We start from the raw sequence: 23,470 nt of genomic DNA, 5'->3' as shown, positions 1-23,470 counted from the left end.
GAGGGAGAGAAAAGGAGAAGAGGGGGAGGGAGGGAAGGGAGGGGAAGGAAAAGAAGTCTTGGAAGGATGTGGAAAAATGGGAACCCAGTGCATTGTTGGTGGGACTGTAAAATGGTAGAGTTGCTGTGAAAAACAGTATGGTGGTTCCTCAAGAAATTAAAAATATAATTACCATATGTCCCAGCAAACCCACCTCTGGGTATATACCAAAAAGATTGAAAGCAGGGTCCTGAAGAGATATCTGTACACCTGTATTTGTAGTAGAATTATTCACAGTAACTAAAATGTGAAAAGTACCTAGGGTAGTCAAAATCATACAGACAGAAAGTAGCATGGTGGTTGCCAGGGGCTGGCAAGGGGATAATAGGAAATTGTTCTTTAATGGGTACAGAGTGTCCATTTTGCAAGATGAAAAGGGTTCTGAGATGGATGGTAGTGATGGTTGTACAACAATGTGAAAGCACTTAGTTCCACGGAACTGTCCACTTATAACTGGTTAAGATGGTGTGTTATGTACATTTTACTACAATTAAAAAAAAAAAAGGTTGACAGTACCAAGTGCTCACATGGATCTGGAGCAACTGGAACGCTCACATATTCCTGAGAGGAATGCCAAATGGTACAGTCATTTTGAAAAACCATATGGTAGTATCTCAAAATGTTAAACATACATTTACCATACAATCCAGCTGTTCCAATTCTAGGTAGTATTTACCCAAGAGAAATGAACACATATGCCCTCAGAAAAAGTTATTCACAACTGGGGGTCAGGGACGGAGGAAAGGGCAACATGAGGGATACTTATGGTGACAGAACTGTAGCTTGACTTGATCAATGTGAATATCCAGCTTACTGTATTATAGTTTTGCAAGAGGTTATTATTGGAGGAAACTGGGTGGAAATTTTTATGAGATCTCTGTTATTTCGTACAACTGCATGTGAAACTACAATTATCTGAAATTAGAAAGGTTAATTAAAAAGAAACTTAAAAAAAAATCCCAGACCAATACACGAAGTAATTTTCCTGGTTTCGCACAACCAAAAAAGCATAGAACCTAGAGATGAGCCAGGTCTGGTTCGTCTTGGTTCATCACATGCTCCTTTCTTAGAGATCATCCCAAGGGCAGCATAATGTAGTGGGAAGAGTGTGCTCTGCCACTGGGAAGTACTTGGCTTCCTAAGTGGAAACCCCTGGGAATGTTGCTTAGTTCTCTGAGTGAAGAAAGAAACATGTTTTTCCTTGATTGGCAAGTGGTTAAGTGAGTCTAAATTTACATATGTTTTCAATATTGAATACGGTTTAATGTAAATGAATTCCCACCTGAAAACAGTACACAGAGATTATTAGTATCGTAACAGTAATAATTAAAGCCAGCATGGTTATAGCTTTCATTTAATATTCACAGCTTTAAGAAGTATCTGACTTCTATGTGGCAGATGACACAAATGAAGCCTAAGGAAGTTGAGTAACTTGCCTCACAGATGGTTCATAGTAGAGCTGGATTTGATCCCAGGCAGTCTGGCTCCAGAGTTCATGCTCTTACTGGGAGCATCAAGTCAGATGATACTGTAGAAAAATTAATATACTGCTGCTTGAGGGGAAAGATTTCTTATCATTTAGAGGGGATATTGGTTAATTCATCTTTTTTACAAGGATTTACACATGGATTCATTTTAGATGCCTCACCATAATATCTCACTACTAATATTTGACAATGAGCCATTCTTATGAAAGCTGTTTACAAGAAAAGGACTTCCCCATGTGGGTCGTAACGATGATCTTCATTTAATCCTTGGCATGCATGCAGCTTAAAGGTGACTTTATGAAACTATTCAGATCTTTTGGATCAATAAACGCCTAAAAATTCAAAGGTTGACATGGAAAATGTATCCAGGGTGCCAGAGGTTTGTGTTTGTACAAAGAGTTATTTAGACATCAATGAATAAGCATCATAAAGTTTCTATAGAGAAGGGATAGCTGAGAAGACTTAGAGTATTAACCCCATTCAAGAAATATATTCACTTCTAAAAGAAGCTGTGAAAAGAGTCTCACTTAAAGAATATTTTTTAAATGCAAATAGTTTCTACTTCCTGCCCCCTTCCTCCACCTTGTCTCAGTCATGAATATTTGTTTTGATACTGGGTTTTCTTAAGGCAGATTTACATTTCTTTAACCATGTCATTAGAGCTATTCTTGTTAGAAGCCACAGTATGATAGAAAGGATACAACTCAGAATTGAGACCCAGGTTCTAGGCCTGTTTGTTATCTAGAACAGGTTTGTTTTTGACTGTGGAAAAAGTCATTTAGAGTTTCTGTATCTGTTTCCTCAAATGCTGGATGTGCCCTCTCTCCACAGAACCTGGTGAAGTGTTCTGAGAAGCAAAAAAGTACAATGCAAATTCCAGCCCTCCAAGTTCTCATATCTCCTTTCCTCCAGGGAAGACCGCTCGCCAGGAGAGGCAGGCGAGTGGCTGTGAGCGTTGAGACAGTGTTTGATCTCCAGGAAGTCTCCTCTCAGCCTCCAGAACCCAGTGTGGTGTCTGACCCAGGTCAGCCCCCAGTACAAGTCTGCTTCCCAAACAGCTATTTCTGTGTCACAGCTTTAAGCTGAGGTTCAGAAAGCAATTAATATTCTTTCTTATTTATTGTCTCATAAATTTTTTGGAAATTTATCTTTTTCCTAGAATATAATGATTCAAAAATCATGTAAACCCAGAAATGTCCACAGATTGCCTATAATTAAGTGTGATTAGCAGTCATCTGTCCAAAGTGGCAAAGAGATGTATACCTTGCAACCTGGAGACTCAGTCCCTGAAGAAGTCTCACTTATACATTATCTTACCTGCTGGTGGCCCAGAGCCAACCACATAAACCCTCCAGGGTTTCATGTTAATATTGCTGAGCTCTCACAGAATTTGAGTTCGTTGGCAAAGTACTGGTGGTTATTTTAAAATCTGAAAATGCAAAAAGTATTGACATTGCTAAAAGTATTGACATTGTAGACTCAGAAACAAAGAAAGTTTTCAGAAGAAGAGGTGCTTTAAAAGAATGGTTTATCATATATTAAATGCAGTGAGTATTTAAAGGGAAAGTACACACAAAATAACTAAGGTTGTGTTGATTAGGGATGAAAACATTTTATTCTATTGTTGGTTGTGCCTATATAGAAAGTCAAGAATGATAGGATTTTATTTTATTTAAATTGATTTTCCAGCATTTACACTGATTCTCCTTTGCTATCTCCAGATAAAAGGGAAAGTTATTTACCTACCTGGTTTTGTAATGTTTAAGCAGTGATTGGTCAGGAAGAACTGGCTGACACCTGGCTTCTCTTCAGGTTGTTCACAAGATGTTCTTGTGTTCACAAGTTGAAACTCCATTTTCCAGTGCCAGAGAGTGAGCTCTGAAAACAGGTAAGAGTTGGGTTTGAAACCTGCCATCAGCCCTGGATAGCTGGGTGGCTTCGTCTATGTGGACCAATCTCTCAGAGCCTCAGCATCTTCTTTAGTAAAATGGCGTATTCATGGTTAATAATTCTGACCAATTAACAAATCCAATCACAGAAGACTATTATAAAGATTAGAGATAATGTGAATATTGAGCCTGAAACAGCAGTACCCCAAAGGATAGTTTTTAACTTTCCTGTATGCGCCCTGGAAACCATTTCTAAATCCATGTAAAGCAGAGAAAGTAAGTTCAAAGTTCCTCAGGTGGCTGTACCATGTCATTTGAAGATCACAGTGACTAAGCTCCCTTCCCTTACAGCAAACATAAGTGAGGAGGAAAAAGCCTGAAGCCTTGCCCTGGTTTTGGCACTCAGATGAGGCCTCAGCATTCTGCTCGACTTCACCAAGGTCTGCTTCGGAACTGAGAGCTGCACACAGAGGAAGTTGCTGAGCCACTGTGATAAGGAAGCATAATGACAAAACTTACCTTCCTGGCAACTTTGAAAAAAGAAAGGTTTTTAACCTTGCATTAAGTACTTGTGTCAACTCCCAATGTCCTATATATTAACTCAAGAATCCTGACAACCACTCCTATTGTATGAGGTGTATTTGCAAAAGGGTTAGGAGCAAAGGTTCTGGAGTCAGACTGCCTTCATTCTAATCCTCACATCACAATTCACTAGTTTTGTGTCCTGAAACATGAGACTTAGCCATTCTGAGACTCATTTTCCTCACCTGAAACCCAGGATAATATTGATGCTCATCTCCTAGGGCTGTTGGAAGGCTCATTCACAATCTTAGCACAATGCCTGCCACGAAGTAAGTACTAGTTAAATAATTATTGCTGTTGTTGTTTGGCCAATAGTAATTATCTTGCACAAAATCAAACACCAGTAAGAAGGTAGAAATCCTGGTCTTCTGACTCCAAATCCCAGGCTTTTTCTTTTACCATGCATTACTCTACTGAATGTTTATTGCTTCGTTAAATGATTAAAACACCACAGTACTGTTTGTGTTATCCATTGCACTGAAGTATTCTAATTATGCAGTGCAAATCAAAGATCGCTATAAATAGAAAATAATAATGTTGTTTCACTGTTCTTTGCACTTGCTTGAGAAAAAGAACTCACATATCACACTATGTCTTACCCTCCCAGAAACCCTGCTTCCTGGGAGTTATAATTCTTTGATGTGTGTGCTCAGTCGTGTCCAGCTCTTTGTGACCCTATGGACTGTAGCCTGCCAGGCTCCCCAGGCCCCTCTTCTGGGACTTTTCAGGCAAGAAACTGGAGTGGGTTGCCATTTCCTACTCCAGGGGATCTTCCCAACCCAGGGATTGAACTGACATCTCTTGCATAGACAGGTGGATTCTTTACTACTGCGCCATCTGAGAAGCTATAATTCTTCAATATCAAAACCAATTTCAATCTTGCCAGCTGAAAGGACTCTGCAATTTGATGGTGTAGAGGTCATATTATCCCTCCATTTTGGGCCAAATGGTGGCATCAACTGTTTGTCTCCCTTTCATGTTGTTCTCTTGTATTTTGCTCCAACTTCCTCCAAATACAACAGCTGGTATAGCTGCAGATCCCACCAGCTTTCTGGTTCACTGCTTAGTTAGGCTTAAATAACTGTATGCTTGCTCCCTACTTCACTTCTGGGCTTGGCAACACTCCAGGCTCCTTGGGTACTGAACCTTGTGAAGTCTGTAAATTAATTTTCCAGACTAGCCTGGAATGAACTTCAGACAAGGTAGCTCTGGAGAAATTCACATTAACTTTTTCCACCTCATTTAAAAATAATTTTTCAAATTGTCAAATAGAAACATTCACCAACATAGACCATATTCTGGGCCTTAAAACAAACCTCAACACATTTCAAAGAATTTAAATCACACAAAAGGATTTCTATGAAAGCAACCAAATTAAACTAGAAATCAACAGCAGAAAGACATCTGGAAAATCTCTTAAAAAAAAAAAAAAGCTTGGAAATTAAACAACACAGTTCAAAATAACCCATGGATCAAATAGGAAGTCATGAGGGGAATTATAAAATATCTTGAGCTGAAAGAAAATGAAACTACAACATATTAAGATGCCAGGGATGCATATAAAGTCTTGCTTAGAGGAAAAGTTATGGCATTAAAGGCTTATATTAGAAAAGAAAGATCTAAAAATTAGTGATTTAAGCTTTCATCTTAGAAAACTAGAAAAAAACAGCTAAAAGCAAAGCAAAGAGAAGGAAGAAAATAATAAAAGAGATGAAATCAATGAAATTGAAAGAGAATAGAAGTCAATTAAATCAAAAGCTGTTTCTTTTTAAAAATCAATAAAACTGACAAGCCTTTGTCAACTGATCAGGAATAAGAAGGGAAAAAGAAACCCCTCAAATTACTAATATAAAAAATGACAAGAACTTCCCTGGTGGCCCAATGGTTAGGATGCTGAGTTTCCATTGCATGAGGCAGATGTTCAATTATTGGTCAGGGAATTAAGATCCCTCATACTTCAAGCCATGGTCAAAAAATAGAAAAAAAAATTTTGTAATTACAGAGAGAACACTACTATATAAAGGATAATAATGTAATGCTATTATATAAGAGCAACTTTATGCCCATAAATTCAAATATCTACATGAAACAAACAAGACATAAACTCTCAAAGCTCACTCAAGAAGAAACAGATATCCTGAATAATGCATGCTAAGTTGCTCAGTCATGTTCGACTCTTTGCGGCCTTTTGAACTGTTGCCCACCAAGTTCCTCTGTCCATGGGATTCTCCAGGCAAGATTACTGAAATGAGTTGCCATGCCCTCCTCCAGGGGATCTTGCTGACCGAAGGATCAAACTCTCATCTGAATAGTACTATATTTTAATAAGGAAGTAAAATTTGTAATGAAAAACATTTCAGCAATGAAAATTCCAAGTGACTCTACTAGCAAATTCTACCAAACGTTTAAGAACTAAATAATACCAATTTAATATAAACTTCTCCATAAGACAAAGAAACACTTGCCAACCTATTTTATAAAATCAGCATTACCTTGATACCCAAACAGACAAAAAGATGAAAATAAAACGACAGATATCTCTCAGAAACAAGGAAAAAATTCTTAATAAAATATTATTAGTAAACTCCAGGGATGCATCAAGGTGATAGAACACTATAACCAAGCTTGTTTTATCCCAGGAACATAAGGTTGATTCAACATTTTAAAATCAAAGTAATTCACTATATCAAGAGACTAAGCAAGAAAAATCATATTATTATTTCAATAGATGCAGAAAAGTATTTGACAGAATTCACCATACATTATTAAAACAAAACAAACAAAAAACACCTTTTAGCCAATTGCAATTAAAAAATTTTTCCCAATCTGATAAATAGCTTCTCTGTTAGTTCTTTACTGCTGTGTAACAACCCCCAAACATATGTACCAAACAACTATTGTCTCACAGTTTCTGGAGGTTAGGAATCTGGGTATGACTTAGCTGGTGCCTCTAAACCAAAGCCTCTCACAAAAGTGAACTTACATTGTCTGCTGAGGCTACAATGTCATCTGTAGGCTTACTGGAGTGGGGATGGCGGTAGGGAGATCCACCTCCAAGCTCATTCACAAGATGGTTGGCAGGATCCAGTTCCTCACAGAATGCTGGATTGAGTGCCTACTGTCTTCTTGGCTGTTGGTCTCCTCAATTCCTTGCCATAGGGCAGTTCACAACATGGCATCTGGATTCCCTCAGAGGAAGTGAGTGAGAGAGTACAAGAGAAAACTCAAGGCAGAAGTCATAGTCTGTTTGTAACCTGATCTCAGAAATGATATGCCATTACTTTAAACATATTTTATTCCTTAGAAGCGAGTCACCAGGTCAAGCCTACACTGAATGGAAGGGCATGAATACCATGAGGCAGAGATCATTGAGGGCCATCTTAGAGACTGCCTACAAGGAAATCTAGTTAGTGCAAGATACTTAGTGGTGCAAGACTGAATGTTTTCATCCTCAGATCAGTAGCAGGCACATTTGCTCTCACCACTCCTGTGTGGTATCACACTGGAGATGTACTAAGTGCAATAAGGTAAGGAAAAGAAATAAGAAGCATACCACTTAGGAAGAACAAAAACTGTCCCTATTCGGAGATGACATGATTGTCTACAAAGAAAACCTCAAGGAATTTACAAAAGCCTTCTGGAACTTTTAAGTGAGAAAACAGATGACAGATTAGCATATGAAAAACTGCTCAATGTTAGTCATTAGGGAAATGCAAATTAAAACCACAAGAGACCATTACCCATCTTTTAGAATGACTGAATCAAAAGAAGTGAATACCAAGTGTTGGCAAAGATACAGAGTAATTGGGGCATTGCTGGCAGGAATGTAAAATGGTACAGTCACTTTGGAAAACATTTTGGCAGTCACTTACAGTGATATATACTTAACATATGACCCAGCAGTACTCCTCCTATGCATTATTTTCTCAAGAGAAGTAAAAACATATGTTCACACAAAAGACCATACACTGATATTTATAGTGGTTTGGTTTATAACCACCAAAACTGGAAACAACTCAAATGTTCAGTTGGGAATGGATAAACAATATCCATACAATGGACTACTACTCAGTAATAAAAAGGAAGGAACTAGTGATAAATGCAACAACATGGATGAATCTCAAATATATTAAGTGAAAGAAGCTTAACCTCAGAAGGCTATATAATGTATAATTCCATTTATATGACATGCTGGAAGAGGCATAACTATAGAGACAGAAAAAACAATTTGCAAACAATTTTTGGGGGGTTCACAGACCACCTCTAGCCCATCCCTGGACCCCATCCATATGCCTCTCCATTTTCAAGGCAACCTCCAATCTCGCTCCTCCTAACTGCAGCTCCTTCCTGAACCCTATCCAGATTTACATTTAGTGGCATTCTGCTTGGTACAGAAATGGTCCCCATTTCATAAACAGCATGAAAATATTCTCTCTTCAGCTAGTGCTTCCAGGGCAACATCCATCTTGATCCTGGGCATATGGAATGGAAAAGATGATAAAGTACTGAGGCAATCTGCCCAGTGGCAAGTTACCATATTTTGAGATTTCCCCCAGGTCCATTCATTTTCCATCACTGTGCTCAGACCAGAGCGAGTAGGAGCCAGTTGGGAGAAGGATGTAAATAAGGAATGTAAGACAAGGCAGGCTCTGTGAGCCTGCATCTCCCAAGTTATAAGCCCAGCTCGAGTGGAACCATCCTCCCCACCCCCGCCGCCCTGCAAGCTTGTGGGATGTAGACTGTTTCAGTCATCACACTGTCACTTTTCCTTGATCCCTTTCTCTCACTCATTTATTCGTCACCAGCTGCTACAGCACTGACCAGGACAGACACAGAGGCTGCCCTCAAGGCGTTTACAGCCCCGCAATAGGAGGTCACAGTTGTCACCCCGTGTGGTACAGGCTGCGAGGGAAGTGGGAGTGGGGAGTGGGGCGTGGAGGGGGGCGGCTCCCAGCGCAGCCGTCTTTGCAGCAGACTGCCGGAGCTGCGTTTTCCACGACCTGCTGGAGTTTGCAATCTTGCAGGCCTCCTCTCCCGGGGCAGAAGGCCACGCACAGCTCCTCTCGGGTCCCGAGAGCCGCCCACCCGGGCCTCTCGCCGCACCTAGGACGGCGGCCGGGTCCGGGAGGGACGCCTGTGGGCGCAGCGGCCCCGCCCTGACCAGCGCGGGCGGAGGCCGGTTCCCATAGGGATCGCGGGCCGACCGGCTGCGACAGAGCGGGGCCAGAGTCGGCGAGGCTGGAGCGAGGCCGGCGAGGCAGCCGCGGCGCCGTGAGTCCCGGGCGGGGAGGGAGGCCGCCACGTGGCGCCGCCTGAGGCTGCGGGGTGCCGGCCAGAGCGCGGGTGGGAAGCGGCGGCGGCGGAGGAGGGTCTCCCCCGGCCCCGCGCGGCGGCAGGACGGCGTTGCCCTGCTCCCTGCGGGGCTCCGGGCCCTACCTCGCGGGGCTCTCCCCTCCCGCCCCGCCCCGCCGCCGCCCCCGCGGGGAGCGGGGAGGTATCTTCGTGCCGAAAGGAAACGAGACCTGATATTAGAACCGGGGAAGCCCTTAACCTTCCAGGTCCTCCAACCAGCTCATGTGTCTTAGATCGGATGAACCTGACATTGAAAAGATAGTCTTACAACTCGGCTCGTTTTAGGATGACAGGTTACATTTTAACTTTCAGGATATACAACAGAGGATTAAACTTGAGTTACCAAAGGCAGCTGACTCCAGGCTGTCGTCTTTGACCGAGTGGCCACGGCTGAGGGGCGAGGGTTTAAGGGACTGGGTCTATTCCTAATTGTGTAACAATTGCAGTCTTCTGTCTTAGGTCCTTGACAAAGACCCATCGTTGACTGGGGCTGTTCATGCCAATATTTACTAAGCGACATTTTCAAATTATGTGAAGATCCATTTTAAGAAGATTTATTCATCAGTGATGGAGAAGTATGAAAAAATTGGGAAAATTGGTGAAGGATCCTATGGAGTTGTTTTCAAATGCCGAAACAGGGACACAGGTCAGATTGTGGCCATCAAGAGGTTTCTGGAATCAGAAGATGACCCTGTCATAAAGAAAATCGCCCTTCGAGAAATCCGTATGCTCAAGGTAATTTCTTTAAGGTGAATTTTCAAGAACTAAAAAATAAATAAATAAAGTGAGTCATGTTATATGAAATAAATGCCTTGAGATGTGGTCACATCTTCCTTCATAGACTTTGGTCCTCGATGATACAGATGGGGTGTCACCAATTGTATAATGAATTAGAAAGTGGAGTCATAGGTGTGGGGAAAGATGGTGTTCACTTTCAGACTTGATATTTTATTTTTCTTCCCGGTAGCTTCTTTCACATGTCACCTGTAGATCTGGTTCCTCAAGAGTCATCAACTTTAACAGTGGGATCTTTTATTTTTCTTCCTGGTAGCTTCTTTCACATGTCAGCTGTAGATCTGGTTCCTCAAGAGTCATCAACTTTAACAGTACAGGAACTTTCCACAACTCCAGTCTGCTGGTGTGCATGATTTTTAAACTTCTAGGCTAGCGTCTGTTGATATTCTTAGTCTGTGAAGAGAATTAATCATTCACCTGTTTTCAAACTCCCAGGAAGCTGACAGGTTCTCATTACACCTTGCATTGATCTACTGCTGAGCTTTATAATGTCTTTGTCTTGTCTCTGGAAGAAGGATTTTTCTGTACGTGAAATGATTGCTTTAAAAATGTTCACTAGTTAGCTCTTGGAGACCATGATACTTGGAGGGGGTGAGTGTTTATTACAAGCTGAAAGCATCTTTTTCCTGAAATGGAAATGAAGAAGGAAAGTATTTTTCCTTCATTTTTTTATTTCTGTGAAGGTGAACTCCAAATCCTGCCCTATGTAGAATGCGACCTGCAGTGAACACAGTGAAGGTTAACTTTCAACAGATTAACTTTCTCTGTCGGGGCTGGTTTTAAACAGGACCTCTGTGTTCTGACAAGTGTAACTGACTATCCAACAAGGGACGAGCAGCCTCGTGGGGGCTGAGTGGAATATCTGGGGAGTCTCCTCTTATCTCTGCTTCTCCCTTTTCTCCAGGGCTCTCTAAATTCTTCTCCCCTGTGAATTAAGTGGGTGGGATTATCTCTGGACCCCAAATAGGAAGTAGCAGGCTTCAGATAAATTAAAACGGGTGGATAACAGGAAAACTTTCTCTATTTAGGTCTAGGACATTTTTACCAGCAGAATGTTTTCAGTTCGAGAAGACACTTCTGAAGGCCCCGTGCAATGCTCCCTAGGGCAGAGTGAGACAACAGTGTTTGCCCATCACCCTGGACTCCCTGCTCTCACGCCTCTCAATACTGGGAGAAAGTCTCACGGTTTCTCTGGGACCCATGGGCATTTTTCACTTTCTCAGGCTTTCCCTAGAGGAGAAGGTGATCACTGAATTTCAAAGGGGTTCATTTACTCCAAAGAAAAGCCCATCTGTTTTTAGTAGAGAAATACTCTTTTTCTGATTCTGAAGGTCACCCGCAGGTGCCTCTCTGAAGCCTCTCACTATTCTTTAACAATATGGTGTTTACAAGTTTAGTCTCTGAATTAATTCACTTTCTTCTGGATGGGGGCCCTCGCCTCGGGTCTTTGTGTCAACCACTTGGCATGTAATGCACCTCCAATAAATGTTATTGTTGAATTGAAAAAAAGATGTTAAAAAAATAAGCTCCTAGAAACTATAGGTTGGGACTTCCCTGGTAGTCCAGTGATTCAGGCTCTGTGCTTCCACTGCAGGAGTCGGGGGTTTGATTCCTGGCCTGGGAACTAAGGTCCCATATACCCTATGGCACAACCGAAAAAGAAAGGGTAGGTGTTGCCAATAAATTAGGAAGTCAGATGTGTTTTCTTGAAAAACTGAATACTGATGTCCTCTGAAGGATAGATGTGTACGCAGGACCCTGATTTCAAGGCACGCAACACTCCATTCCCCAAAATCAAGGGCACAGGTGTAGACTCCTCTGGTCTCTATGAGGTGATGGGACTAGATTATCAGTAGAGCCTGTCCCTTCAAGCCCTAACTTGTCTGAATTCTTGATATTCCTAATACATAATGGGTGCTTAAATATTTGCTGAATAAATGAATTGGGGGTTTGTTAAGTCATATTTTCCCATATATTTATTCTGTAAATATCTATGGAGCTTCATTATACCTAAAGTAATGTTTCCATTAAAGTGTACATCCTGTCTTACAGATGTTTAACTGGTGGGAGATGAATTCTCCCTCAGCTGTCACTCCCAGTAGACTGGGTTCCTAATGGGCAGGGTCTGTGTCATTCACCTTGTGTTCCCATGCCTGGCATGAACTCTCTAAATAAAGTGTTTGGAGGCCTGCTTGAACTAGACTTTGAAATGTTTAGGGATGCATGGAATGAAAGATAAGGTGTTCAGGGCAGACAGTCTCTGCTAGGGAGAAAAAAAAAAGTGCATAGTGTAAAGCAGTATATGGAGGGAACACAGGTAATAACCCCAAAGTCTTAGCAAGATTCCTGCTGGGTGCTAACAGGCCTGGGAGAAAAGAGAAGGAAAGGAAGCCAGTGTCCATTAAGAAGGGGTGCAAGGAACTTCCTGGAATACAGGTCTGGCCCTGGGATAAGTGATGGTTTGCACATCCATGCACTTGAGTTCCAGGGTTTGGAACCTGCCTTGGGGACATGTTGTTGTCCATGAAAACAGGAAACTGGTGAGGTCTAGGCTTGTGTTTAGGGCCCCATCTGAGCTACATTCAAGGCATTGCCCCATTGCCCATGGAAGGGGAATACTAAACTGGGAACCAAGCATCGTTCTGTGAACTCAAGGGCTCACTGAGTGTGCATTCCTAGAGTTTTCCCTGCATACCCCTCACAGAGTTGAGGCTGTTAATGACCTTTGCTAAGGTCAGAAACTAGGACGACTGAGGCTAGAGGTATCTTAGTGACCTTAGCGGATGAGATTGGTCAAGGGCCGAACCCCAGACTGCCCTTATTGTGATAAGGAAAGTAAAAAAAGCAGATTAAGACCATATATAGAAGGCTTCAAATGCCAGGCTGAAGAATTTGGCTTTCACCTGAAAAGAGGGAAACCAGCTAAGATTTTTTTAGTAGAAAGTTATCATTTGCAGACTTTTAAATTTCATGAATCAATAAACTTCAAAAAAAAATTTTTTTTTACAGATTGGGTGGTCAACATTTGAAGAAACTGTTTATCACCATTACTTCATAAACAAAAGGACATTTTAATATTTTTTAAAAACTAGGAAAGATATAACTTCAGGAAAAAGCAGTCTTCCTGAGAGAGTAGTTGACAACTAAGACAACATCTCTCTGTATATACATTTCTCTGGTGTGTGAGAGTATACAAGTGTAACAGTGTATGTGTGTATGAGAGAGAGAGAGAGATCATTGCCCCTATTTTTCCCATTTCACTATCCATTGATGAAAATGCAGACTTCATTTGTTTTGTGCAGCCTAAATGTCACAAAAGTTAATACTATGTCTGAGAACAAAACTCCCTGGATCAGATGATGTCTTACTTTTAGGATCTATCTGATACAACAAAATTCTAATACTACAAAAGCAATGAATGGTCCCTTGGATTTTATATTATAGTAAAATTTGGCATGTATATATCCTCAGAGAATTACTTGTATGTTTTTAAAACCATTTATTTTAATGACTTAAAGCAACTCCTAATAATTGCTATTGGACTCTTTTAAAAATTACAGTTGTTTCCATTAAGCAGATAAGATCATGAGAGTGAACTGTCCAGCAGTCAATTGCTTAATTATTAAGGCAGCACATCGATAGTGTTTCCTGTTCTTGATGTGAAAGCATATATGAAGAAGTAACCATCCATTGGTAAATGGTTTTAAGGATGAAAATTATTATCAAGAAACCTATTTTGCTAATATTTTTAGAAAACATATTTTTCTGACCATTTGAAACACTTTTCAAATAGCGTTACTTCATGCCATTTGGGGAGAAAAAGTATGACATGTTTTTATGAGATAAATTCAGTATTTGTACTCATAAATTGCTTTCTAAATGTAATCCACTCTTCACCAAGAAGTCCTATTGCAGTAAACCCTTTAATATTTTCATTTTGAATCTTATTTTTTCCAGGTTACATAATTAGGCTTTTAGAAAAATAAACAATGGCTCCAGTTAAAATTAGTCAGCCCAGGGACTTCTCTGGTGGTCCAGTGATAAAGAATCCACCTTGCAACACAGGGGATTGAGCGTTTGATGCCTGGTCGGGGAACTAAGATCTCACATGCTGAGGAGCTTGTAAGCCAGGGTGTCATAACTAGAGAATCCATGCGCCTCATGGAAAGATCCCATATGATACAATGAAGGTACGGTGTGCTGCAACTAAGACTTGATGCAGCCAAATAAATACATAAACTAAAGTAGTCAACTCATACTCTAAAAAAAACAGTGACAGAAATAAAATTATAATGCAGTACCTGAGCACAAAGCAACTATCCCACCCTTTCTCAAACTCACTTTCCGCTGTGGAAAAAAAAAGGAAGAAGTCAATATTTTCAGTCAATGTTTTTTTGTTTGTTTATTTTTTAGTATTTATTTATTTATCTGGCTGCACTGGGTCTTAGCTGCAGCATGTGAGACCTTTTAGTTGCGGCATATAAACTCTTAGGTGTGGCATGTAGGATCTAGTTCCCTGACCAGGGATTGAACTCAGACCCCCTGCATTGGGAACATGGAGTCTTAGCCACTGGACAACCACGTAAGTCCCTCAGTCAGTGGTTTTGATGAGACACCTGTGTGTAAGACAGTTGACATGTGTTCATTTGGCATGAACACAGGAATTTCTACAGAACTCCTGCCATGTCCCGGGCACTGTCCTAGATGTCTGTCCTCACAAATGAGAGACTAACAGTAAACAAATATGTCACGTGGTAAAGAATGAAGCCAGGTAAGGGGGTAAGGTGAGGGAAGGGCTTGCTTTTTTATACAGAGTGGTTAGGGAAAGCCTTCCTGATGAATGACATTTGAAGACATTCCAGAGGAGATGTGAAGGGGTGACTCTTGCAGCTCTTCAGGGGGAAAACCTTCTAGGCAGGTGGAGGATAGGACAGAGGCCCCAAGGGGAGATCACATGATGTGTTCTAGGTGTGTTCTGGTGTGTTGTAGAAGGAGCAAAGAGAAGAGTGTGTCTGAAACAGGGTAAGCGAGGACGAGAGTCATGGAAGACGATGTTACAGGGATGAGTGGATCAGACATGAGGGCCTTGTGGGCCATGGTAGGAACTGTGGATTTTACTTTGAGTGAAATGGGAGCCATCAGAGGGTTTTGAGCAGAGGGGAGCCCAGGCATGTCTTACATCCCGGCAGGGTTCCTCTAGCTGTTGGTTACTCCAGCTTCGTGAGCTGGAAGCTCTGTTAGCAGACTGCTCATGTGACCCAGGTGTGAGATGATGGGGTTTGGGTTAGAGAGGCAGCAGTGAAGGTGGTCAGATTCAAGATATATTCAGAGAGGAGAGCACATAGGAATCTGATTATTTGGTTGAGGAATCAAGAATGACTCCAGAGTTCTTCACTTGAGGACCTGGAAGAACAAAGATCATTTACTGATAGGGAGACCCAGGTGCGAATTTAGGGGAAAGAAAATCAAGAATTCTGTTTTGGAAATGTAATATTTGAGATGCAGACCCACTGTACAGTAGGTAATTAAATGCACAAGTCTGGCATTCAGGGAATAGTCTGGGGACCTTTCCACCACAGAGAGCAGAGAGACAAATACCAAAGATTGAGTCCTGGAGCTCCAACATCTGAAGGTCAATAAGCTGAGGAACCAGTGAAAGAGGTAAGAAGGGGTGCTCTTTGAGGCAGGAAAATTTGAGGTCAATGTCCTTGTGAGCTGAGGGAAGGGATTTTCCTGGGGTTCAGTGGTTCGGACTCCATGCTTCCACTGTAGGGGGTCTGGTTTCAATCACTGGTCTAGGAACTAAGAGCCCACAAGCTACATGGTGTGGCCAAAAAAAAAAAAAAAAAAAAAGGCTGAAGGAGGCGAATGTTTCAAGAATGAGGAACATTTGTCAAAGGTCACCTTTTGTACAGACTTAGAATTTGCCATTGGCTTTGAAAATATGAGGGTCATTTGAGATCTTAACGAGAGCTGTTTGGGTAGAGAGGTAGGGATGAAAGCTTCATCAGGGAGGGTTCAAGAGAAGAGCAGAAGAGCAAAGTGAAGACAGTGATAGAGACAACTCTTATGAGAAGTTTTATTATAAAAGGAAACAGAAATGGGGCAGTATGTGCTTAGATGGATGTGGCATCAAGGGAGAGTTTTGAAGTTGTTGTTTGTAATATGAAAGAAATAAATATGCTAATGGAGGGAGAGAATTCCTGGAGCCATGACCTTGGCTCCAGTCAAGGTAACTCACCTTGAGTTACCAAACTGGACCGTGACCAAAAACAGTTATTATAGCATAATAAAAGACCAATTCAGGGACCAGTTAGGAGATTAGACCACCTTTTCTTTTATTTGGAATGTTGCTAGGTTCTTTCCCTACACTCTCCTTAATCTTTAGGTAACAGGACCCACAGCTTTTCTTCTAAAAGGATGTATAGCAGCTGATTTGTGCTATGACCCATGAACCCTTCAGGAAAGAATTCAACTCCTTTTGCATAACTAGGGTTCAAACATAAAGATATTTTGGATAGGAGGTGTGATGGTCATGAGAGAGGTCAGGTTACAAAGCCAGGTTACAGAGAGAGACAGCATTCCTGAAAGGAAATCATCTAAAATCAAGAAGGCTGGGACTTCCCTGGTGATCCAGTGGTTAAGAATCCACCTGCCAATGCAGGGTACAGGGGTTCAATCCCTGGTCTGGGAAGATCCCACGTGCTGTGGAGCAACTAAGCCTGTGCATCACAACTGCTGAGCCCACACACTGCAACTCCTGAAGCCCATGCGCCTAGAGCCTGTGCGCCTCAACGAGAGAGGCCACTGCAATGAGAAGTCCGTGCACCACAATTGGAGAGTAGCCCCCGTTTGCCACAACTAGAGAAAACCCATGTGCAGCACCAAAAACCCAGTGCAGCCATAAATGAAAAAATAAAAATTTGAAATATCCAAGACTACAGATTAGTTTTTTTTTTTTTTAAAGTCTGGCATCACGGACCTATGGTGGGAAGTGGTCAGTGTTTCTACATAAAGCAAGTGGCTGTACTTGAACCCAACCCAGCCCCTTGGGGAATATCTGTGTGTCCAGCAAGAAAAAAACTAGGTGGTTCGAAGCAAACATGAGCCAACTGGCCTAGAATCATTGGATTACTAAGGTCACGAGTCTCTATGTTGCAGAAGCTTCTCTCTGTGGAATGCAAATGGTAGAACTATTGGAAGTGGAATCAAACAATGCAGCCAGCAGCTATGAGGTGCTAGCAGATGGTACAGGGGCCTTCAAGTAGATCAGACCAACATCAGTCAAACTTTGTGACCACCCTCCTTCCCTGGTGGTTCACATGATATAAAGAGTCTACCTGCAATGTGGGAGACCTGGGTTCTATCCCTGGGTTGAGAAGACCCCCTGGAGGAGGGCATGGCAATACATTCCAGCACTCTTGCCTGGAGGATCCCCATGGACAGAGAAGCCTGATGGATTACAGTTCATTGGATTGCAAAGAGTCAGATGAGACGGAGTGACTAAGCGCAGCACAGCACACACACACCCTCCTTCCAGAAGGTGAGAAAAGCTAGAGTGACAACGTGGCGAAGGAATCGTATTTCCATTTAGTGACCCAGTGGTCTTGGGTGAAACCCCAAGGATTATTACCTAAGGTGCCCAAATTACACTTACAACAACCCTAGGAGGCAGGCACTGCTATCTCGTTTTACTGAAGGGGATAGGATGGTCAATGACTTGCTGTGGCCTCCTGGTTAGTGAGCTGTCAGCCCCCACATCCATGCCCTGCTGCTCCCACACCTCAGAACCATCACATCACACCAAACCCTGTGCTGTTTCTGAAGCCTCCCAGGGACTGGTCCTCAGGATTTATCCTGCTCTTGCCTCCAGTGAGCCTTAGTTCGGAGACTCATGGCTTTCGTGGAAACCTGGGGTTCTTACTGGAATATCAGTTCTTTCCAATTCTTGTTCTTTAACCCTATAGATTATTTTAGTGGGTACAAAGTTATGGCTTGCAACCCACGAAGCTGAGGATAAACATGGGGCTACATGTCCATTTAAAACTTTAAAGACTACAGTAAAGGTCATTGATTCTTTTAATGTATATTTTAATTAATTATTTATTTATTGCTGCATTGTGTCTTCATTGCTCTGTGGGCGACACTCTAGTTGCAGTGCACGAGCTTCTCACTGCCATGGCTTCTCTTGTTTGGAGCATGGGCTCTAGGGCACATGGGCCCAGTAGTTTCAGCTCCCCGGCTCTAGAGCACAGACCCAGTGGTTGTGCATGGGCTTAGCTGCCCTGTGGCATGTGGGATCTTCCTGGATCAGCGATTAAACCTTGTCTCCTGCATTGGGATTCTTTACCACTGAGCCACCAGGAAAGCCCAAGTTCATTCATTCTTTTTTTCCCTTAATATATATATTTAAATGAAGCATAGTTGACTTACAATGTTTCAGGTGCACATCAAAGTGATTCAGTTATACATATACACATATATTATTTTGAGATTATTTTTGTTATAATTTAATATTACATTATATTATAATATTACATTATAATGTAATATTATAAGATATTGACTCTAGTTCCCTATACAGTAAACCTTTGTTGCTTGTTTGCATATCAATTTTTTTTAAATTAGAAATCTATCTTTCTATTCATACTCAGTCAAACAGGTGGAATCAAAATGTCATAAATTTTTTAATTAGGCAAAAATCTGTAAGTTTTCTAAAATATATATATTATACATACTATTTTTATATATGTATACAAAAGCTTTTCTGTTATGCTTGATAAAGACTTGAGAAAGAACATCAAAAAAAAAGAAGAGATGGAGAAATTGGAAAACATAAACTAAATGAAATGGGAGCACTGAATATGAACTAGAAAAAATGAAACAAACTAGATAAAAGTAAAAAATCATCATTTAGTCCAGTTGTTTTTAAACACAGCTGCTCATTAGAAACATATATGGAGCTTTGGAGAAATACCTGGGCATTTGTATTTTTCAAAAAATTCCAAGATAATTCTGATATGCATCTAGATTTTTAAAGGTTATTACAGGTCTTCCTATTAAATGATAGTTTTGGTGATAAAGGATTCAATTATTTTTCTGTTGACAAATCATGATACAATGGTATTAAGTAATAGTTACATAATCACAATGGTAGAAGATGTTTATCAGTTTTCACAATCAATAACCAGACAAAAAATAAAAGTTAATTACAATTGCAAGCCATAATATGAATATGATTAACCTAACAATATAAAATAATTACAAACAATTTGGGAGGTCAAGCAAAGTGATGTGCTAAATGGAAGTGCAGTTCATTCATTCTTAATGAGCAGTGTCACCGGCAAGAGGGTGAAAGTTGGTTCTTAGGAATTGGGGGTCCTAACTTTTTATTGTATAAAGCACATATACATACAGTACATATACAGATGTACAGTATATTTGTGGAGTTAAAATTTCATTGAGGGATGATTAAGAAAAGCTGTGTAAAAAGACTTCTTTGAGTAACAAATAAGAAAAAAAAGGTCCATGGGGTATAGGAAGGTAAGAATGCTGACTATGTATTATGTGCCAGAAACATGCTCTCATTTGACTGTAATTAGACATGAAGAGTAACAACCTACCACATGTTCAGAGCATTCCATTTTTTCCTAGTCTCACTTTCAATAACTTCCAGTGAGGCTGTGGGCTGTGAGACTGCTTGGGAATAGGAGCCGCAGTTAGGAGCTTCAGTTTCAGATCCGGATTGAAGCTGTTGGGTAACCTTGGGCAAGCTCCAGGGCCTCCTGGAACCCGGCCCATCTTATCGCCATGATTTATGTCTCTGTTTGGCATTTCTCTGCTGACTCACTGCTGAGGGGAGCAGAGTGCTTTGGGGACAAACACCTCACAGCGGTCAGGCACCTTAAGGATGCAAGGGCAGGAAAGCAGAGGTTCAAAAAGAGCAGCAGCAAAGGACAGAGGAGGAGAAAGGAGCAATAGAGAAAGGAGAGAGAAAGGTACAGGTTGGCAGAAAGGTGGGCAACCCAGAGGAGAGCTGCAGGGGATAGGAAGCACTTCACATGGTCTCTCCTGTCTTAAAACATCAGACCAGAAACACTGCTGGGCAAATTACCATCCTGATGACTGAAAATTGCTGTGGGGAGCAGGACGGTCTTGGTTCCCTGTTTTTCAGTATTTATTCAGTGCTTAATTCCATGTGCTCTTGTGCCAAGGCCCCATTCCCCAGAAGGCTGGCAGAGTGCCGTGTGAATGCTCGCTAGCATTAGAATCTAATCAGTGTTTGTAATTTCTAAAAGTGTTTGCTCCCGTAGTATTTGTTGAATTATTATTTGAATAATATTTCCCAACTCAATAAAAGTCTCCTTGCAAAATCCTGTGACATCTTTAAGAATTTAATCCTGCTGTTGCTAATCGGTGCCATTTCTAGGTCCATTTTCTTATCTTGCTTAATTGGCTTATCGAAATAGATTGTAACATATCTCTGTAAGTTGTTTTAACCATGTTCGGCATTCTTTGTTATGGCATTTGTTACCATTCTTTGTTATGGTAACATTCTTTGTTGTTATCTGAGTTTTACAAACTCAGGTGTCTGTGGGGACTCACACTGGTAACGTAAACCAGTGAAACAGGCTGAATGCAAGGCAAGATGGAGCAGTGGAGACTAGGGCAAACAGGAGACTGTCTTGTGAGAAGCAGGTGGCTGCATGCTAGTCTTTCTGAGACTTTTTCCTAAAGCCAGAGATCAAAATTTTGTGTAAAATCTTCTGGGTTCTCCCCCATAACTCTTTATTTTGAAAAAAATTATACACACATAAGTGGAAAGACTAATACAATGAATACTTCTATATCTTTAACAAGATTCGTTAATCTAGCTAATTCTAATTGTTAGAATTCCACTTCATTTCTATCTCTATCTCATACACACACACACACACACACACACACACACGCACTTTTTGGCTGATGCACACACATTTTTCCTAACTATGCAGCATGAATCTCCTAGAACAAAGAAATTTTTCTATGTACCACAGTATGATTTCCACATTCTAGAAATGTATCATTGATTCAGTACTATTATCTAATATATAGTCTGTGTTCAAGGTTTACATATTGTCTCAATAATATATATAATAATTTTTATGAGAATATGCATATATGCATGTATATTATATGTGTATTTTAGTACATGCTTAATAACTGAGCACACACTGCATTTAATTGTCATGTTTTTATAACCTCCTTTAATCTAAAACAGTATTCTTTTCTTAAATGAAGTATAATTGATTTACAATGCTGTGTTAATTACTGCTGTACACCAAAGTGATTCAGTTTTACATATGTATTTTTACATATTCAGTTTTACATATGCATGTATACAATCCTTTTTATATTCTTTTCCATTATGGTTTATCATAGGAAGTTGAATATAGTTCTCTGTGCTATGCATTAGGACCTTGTGGTTTACCCATTCTGTATGCAAAAACTTACATCTGCTCATCCCAATCTCCTGCTCCACTGCTCCCCCAATACCCTGCCCCTTGGTAACCACAAGTCTGTTCTCTATGTCTGCGATTCTGTTCCTGTTTTGTAGATATGTTCACTTGTGTCATCTTTTAGATTTCACATATAAGTGATATCATATGGTATTTGTCTTTCTCTTTCTGACAATGTGATCATCTCTAAGTGCATCTGTGTTGGTGCAAATGGCATTATTTTATTCTTTTTTATAATTAGTATTCCATTGTATATATGTACCACATTTTCTTTATCCATTTGTCCATCAATGGATACACATTTAGGTTGTTTCCATGTCTTGGCTAGGCGTCCCTGGTGGCTCAGAGAGTAAAGAATCCGCCTGCAATGCAAGAGACCTGGGTTTGATTCCTGGGTCAGGAAGATCCCCTGGAGAAGGAAATGGCAACCCACTCCAGTATTCTTGCCTGGAGAATTCCATGGGCAGAGGAGCCTGGCAGGCTACAGTCCCTGCGGTCACAAAGAGTAGGACAGGACTGAACGACTAACACACACACACATCCTGGCTATTGTGGATAGTGTTGCTATGAACATAGGGGTGAAATATCTTTTTGAATGATGTTAGTAGTTTTGTCCAGGTATATGCCCGGAAGTGGGCTTGCTGGATCATATGGTAATTCTATTTTTAGTTTTCTGTGGTACCTCCATCCTGTTTTCCACAGTGGCTGCACCAACTTGCATCTCCACTAGCAGTGTAGGAGAGTTCCTTTTTCTCCACATATGCTTCAGCATTTATTATTTGTAGACTTTTCAGTGATGGCCATTCTGACTGGCATGAGGTGGTACCTAATTGTGGTTTTGATTTGCATTTCTCTGTAATTAGCAATGCTAAGCATCTTTTCACATTCTTGTTGGCCATCTGTATTTCTTCTTTGGCGAAATAGGTCTTCTGCCCATTTTTCAATTGGGTTGTTTGTTTTTCATTGTTTAGTTGTATGAGCTATTTGTATATTTTGGAAATTAATCCTTTGTTGGTCACATCATTTGCAATTATTTTCTCCCATTCTGTTGGTTGTCTTTTCATTTTGTTTTTGGTTTCCCTTGCTGTGCAAAAGCATGTACGTTTGATTAGGTCCCATTTGTTTGTTTTTGTTTTTATTTCTGTTGCTTTGGTCAGGGGGAAACACTGACCTAAGAAAACATTGGTATGATTTATGTCAGAGAATCTTTTGCCTGTGTTCTCTTCTAAGAGTTTTATGATGCCACATCTTATGAGTAAGTCTTTAAACAAATTTTGAGTTTTGTGTATGGTGAGAGGATGTGTTCTAACTTCATTGCTTTACATGCAGCTATCCAACAGTTCTGTAACTTTTAAATTCTTTTTTCAATCTTTCATGGTATTGACATTTTGCAAGAGTCCTCCTCAGTTTTGCCAGATGTGCCTCAACACAAGTCTGACTGTTTCCACGTGATTTGATACAGGGTAAATGGTTTCAGCATGTGTAAAGCTGTGTCCATCACACTGTTTCTAATCAGGAAACACATGATATCATTTTGTCCTGTAACTGTGCTCTCAGCTTTAGTCTCTTGATTAAGATGGGTCTGTCATATTCCTCAATTGTAAGGAAACACTTTTCCCCTTTATAATTAGTAAGTAATCTTTGGGGTGATTCTTTGAAACAGTGTGACTGCCTTATTCCCCAAGAACTGTCACCCAAAGATCCTTACCTGAATCAATTACAGTAAGAGTTATTGTAAAATGGCAGTTTCCAACAATTCTTGCTATATTCATTAGTTATAATTTTTCTTTAAAAAAATGCTTTTTTCACCCGCACTTCTACACCCCAA

General features: G+C 40.7%; 1 protein-coding gene and 1 long non-coding RNA gene across 6 annotated transcripts in view; one reads left to right on the top strand and one right to left on the bottom strand.

Moving 5' to 3' along the window:
- Window positions 1-1,317: 1,317 nt before the first annotated feature.
- LOC122444342 lies at window positions 1,318-3,451 on the bottom strand. Its single transcript, XR_006270195.1, has 3 exons — window positions 3,273-3,451; window positions 2,844-2,955; window positions 1,318-1,567 (listed from the first exon to the last, which is right to left on the bottom strand). It is a non-coding gene; the product is annotated as an uncharacterized LOC122444342 (long non-coding RNA).
- A 5,680-nt stretch (window positions 3,452-9,131) lies between these two features.
- The window catches only part of CDKL1 (cyclin dependent kinase like 1), a 47,900-nt gene continuing 33,561 nt past the window's right edge, over window positions 9,132-23,470 (top strand). For 2 of the 5 annotated variants that reach the window (XM_043471633.1, XM_043471629.1), the window contains exons 1-2: window positions 9,132-9,268; window positions 9,809-10,084. In XM_043471633.1, coding sequence (XP_043327568.1) covers window positions 9,917-10,084 — 168 coding nt within the window. In that variant the 5' untranslated portion in view covers window positions 9,132-9,268; window positions 9,809-9,916. The other 3 variants (XM_043471630.1, XM_043471632.1, XM_043471631.1) reach the window with 3 other exon arrangements.

Source organism: Cervus canadensis, chromosome 6, assembly GCF_019320065.1.
Source record: "Cervus canadensis isolate Bull #8, Minnesota chromosome 6, ASM1932006v1, whole genome shotgun sequence".
Taxonomy (NCBI): domain Eukaryota; kingdom Metazoa; phylum Chordata; class Mammalia; order Artiodactyla; family Cervidae; genus Cervus; species Cervus canadensis.
The sequence above is the reverse complement of the archived record's forward strand: the minus strand, read 5'-3'. Positions and strand labels throughout refer to the sequence as shown.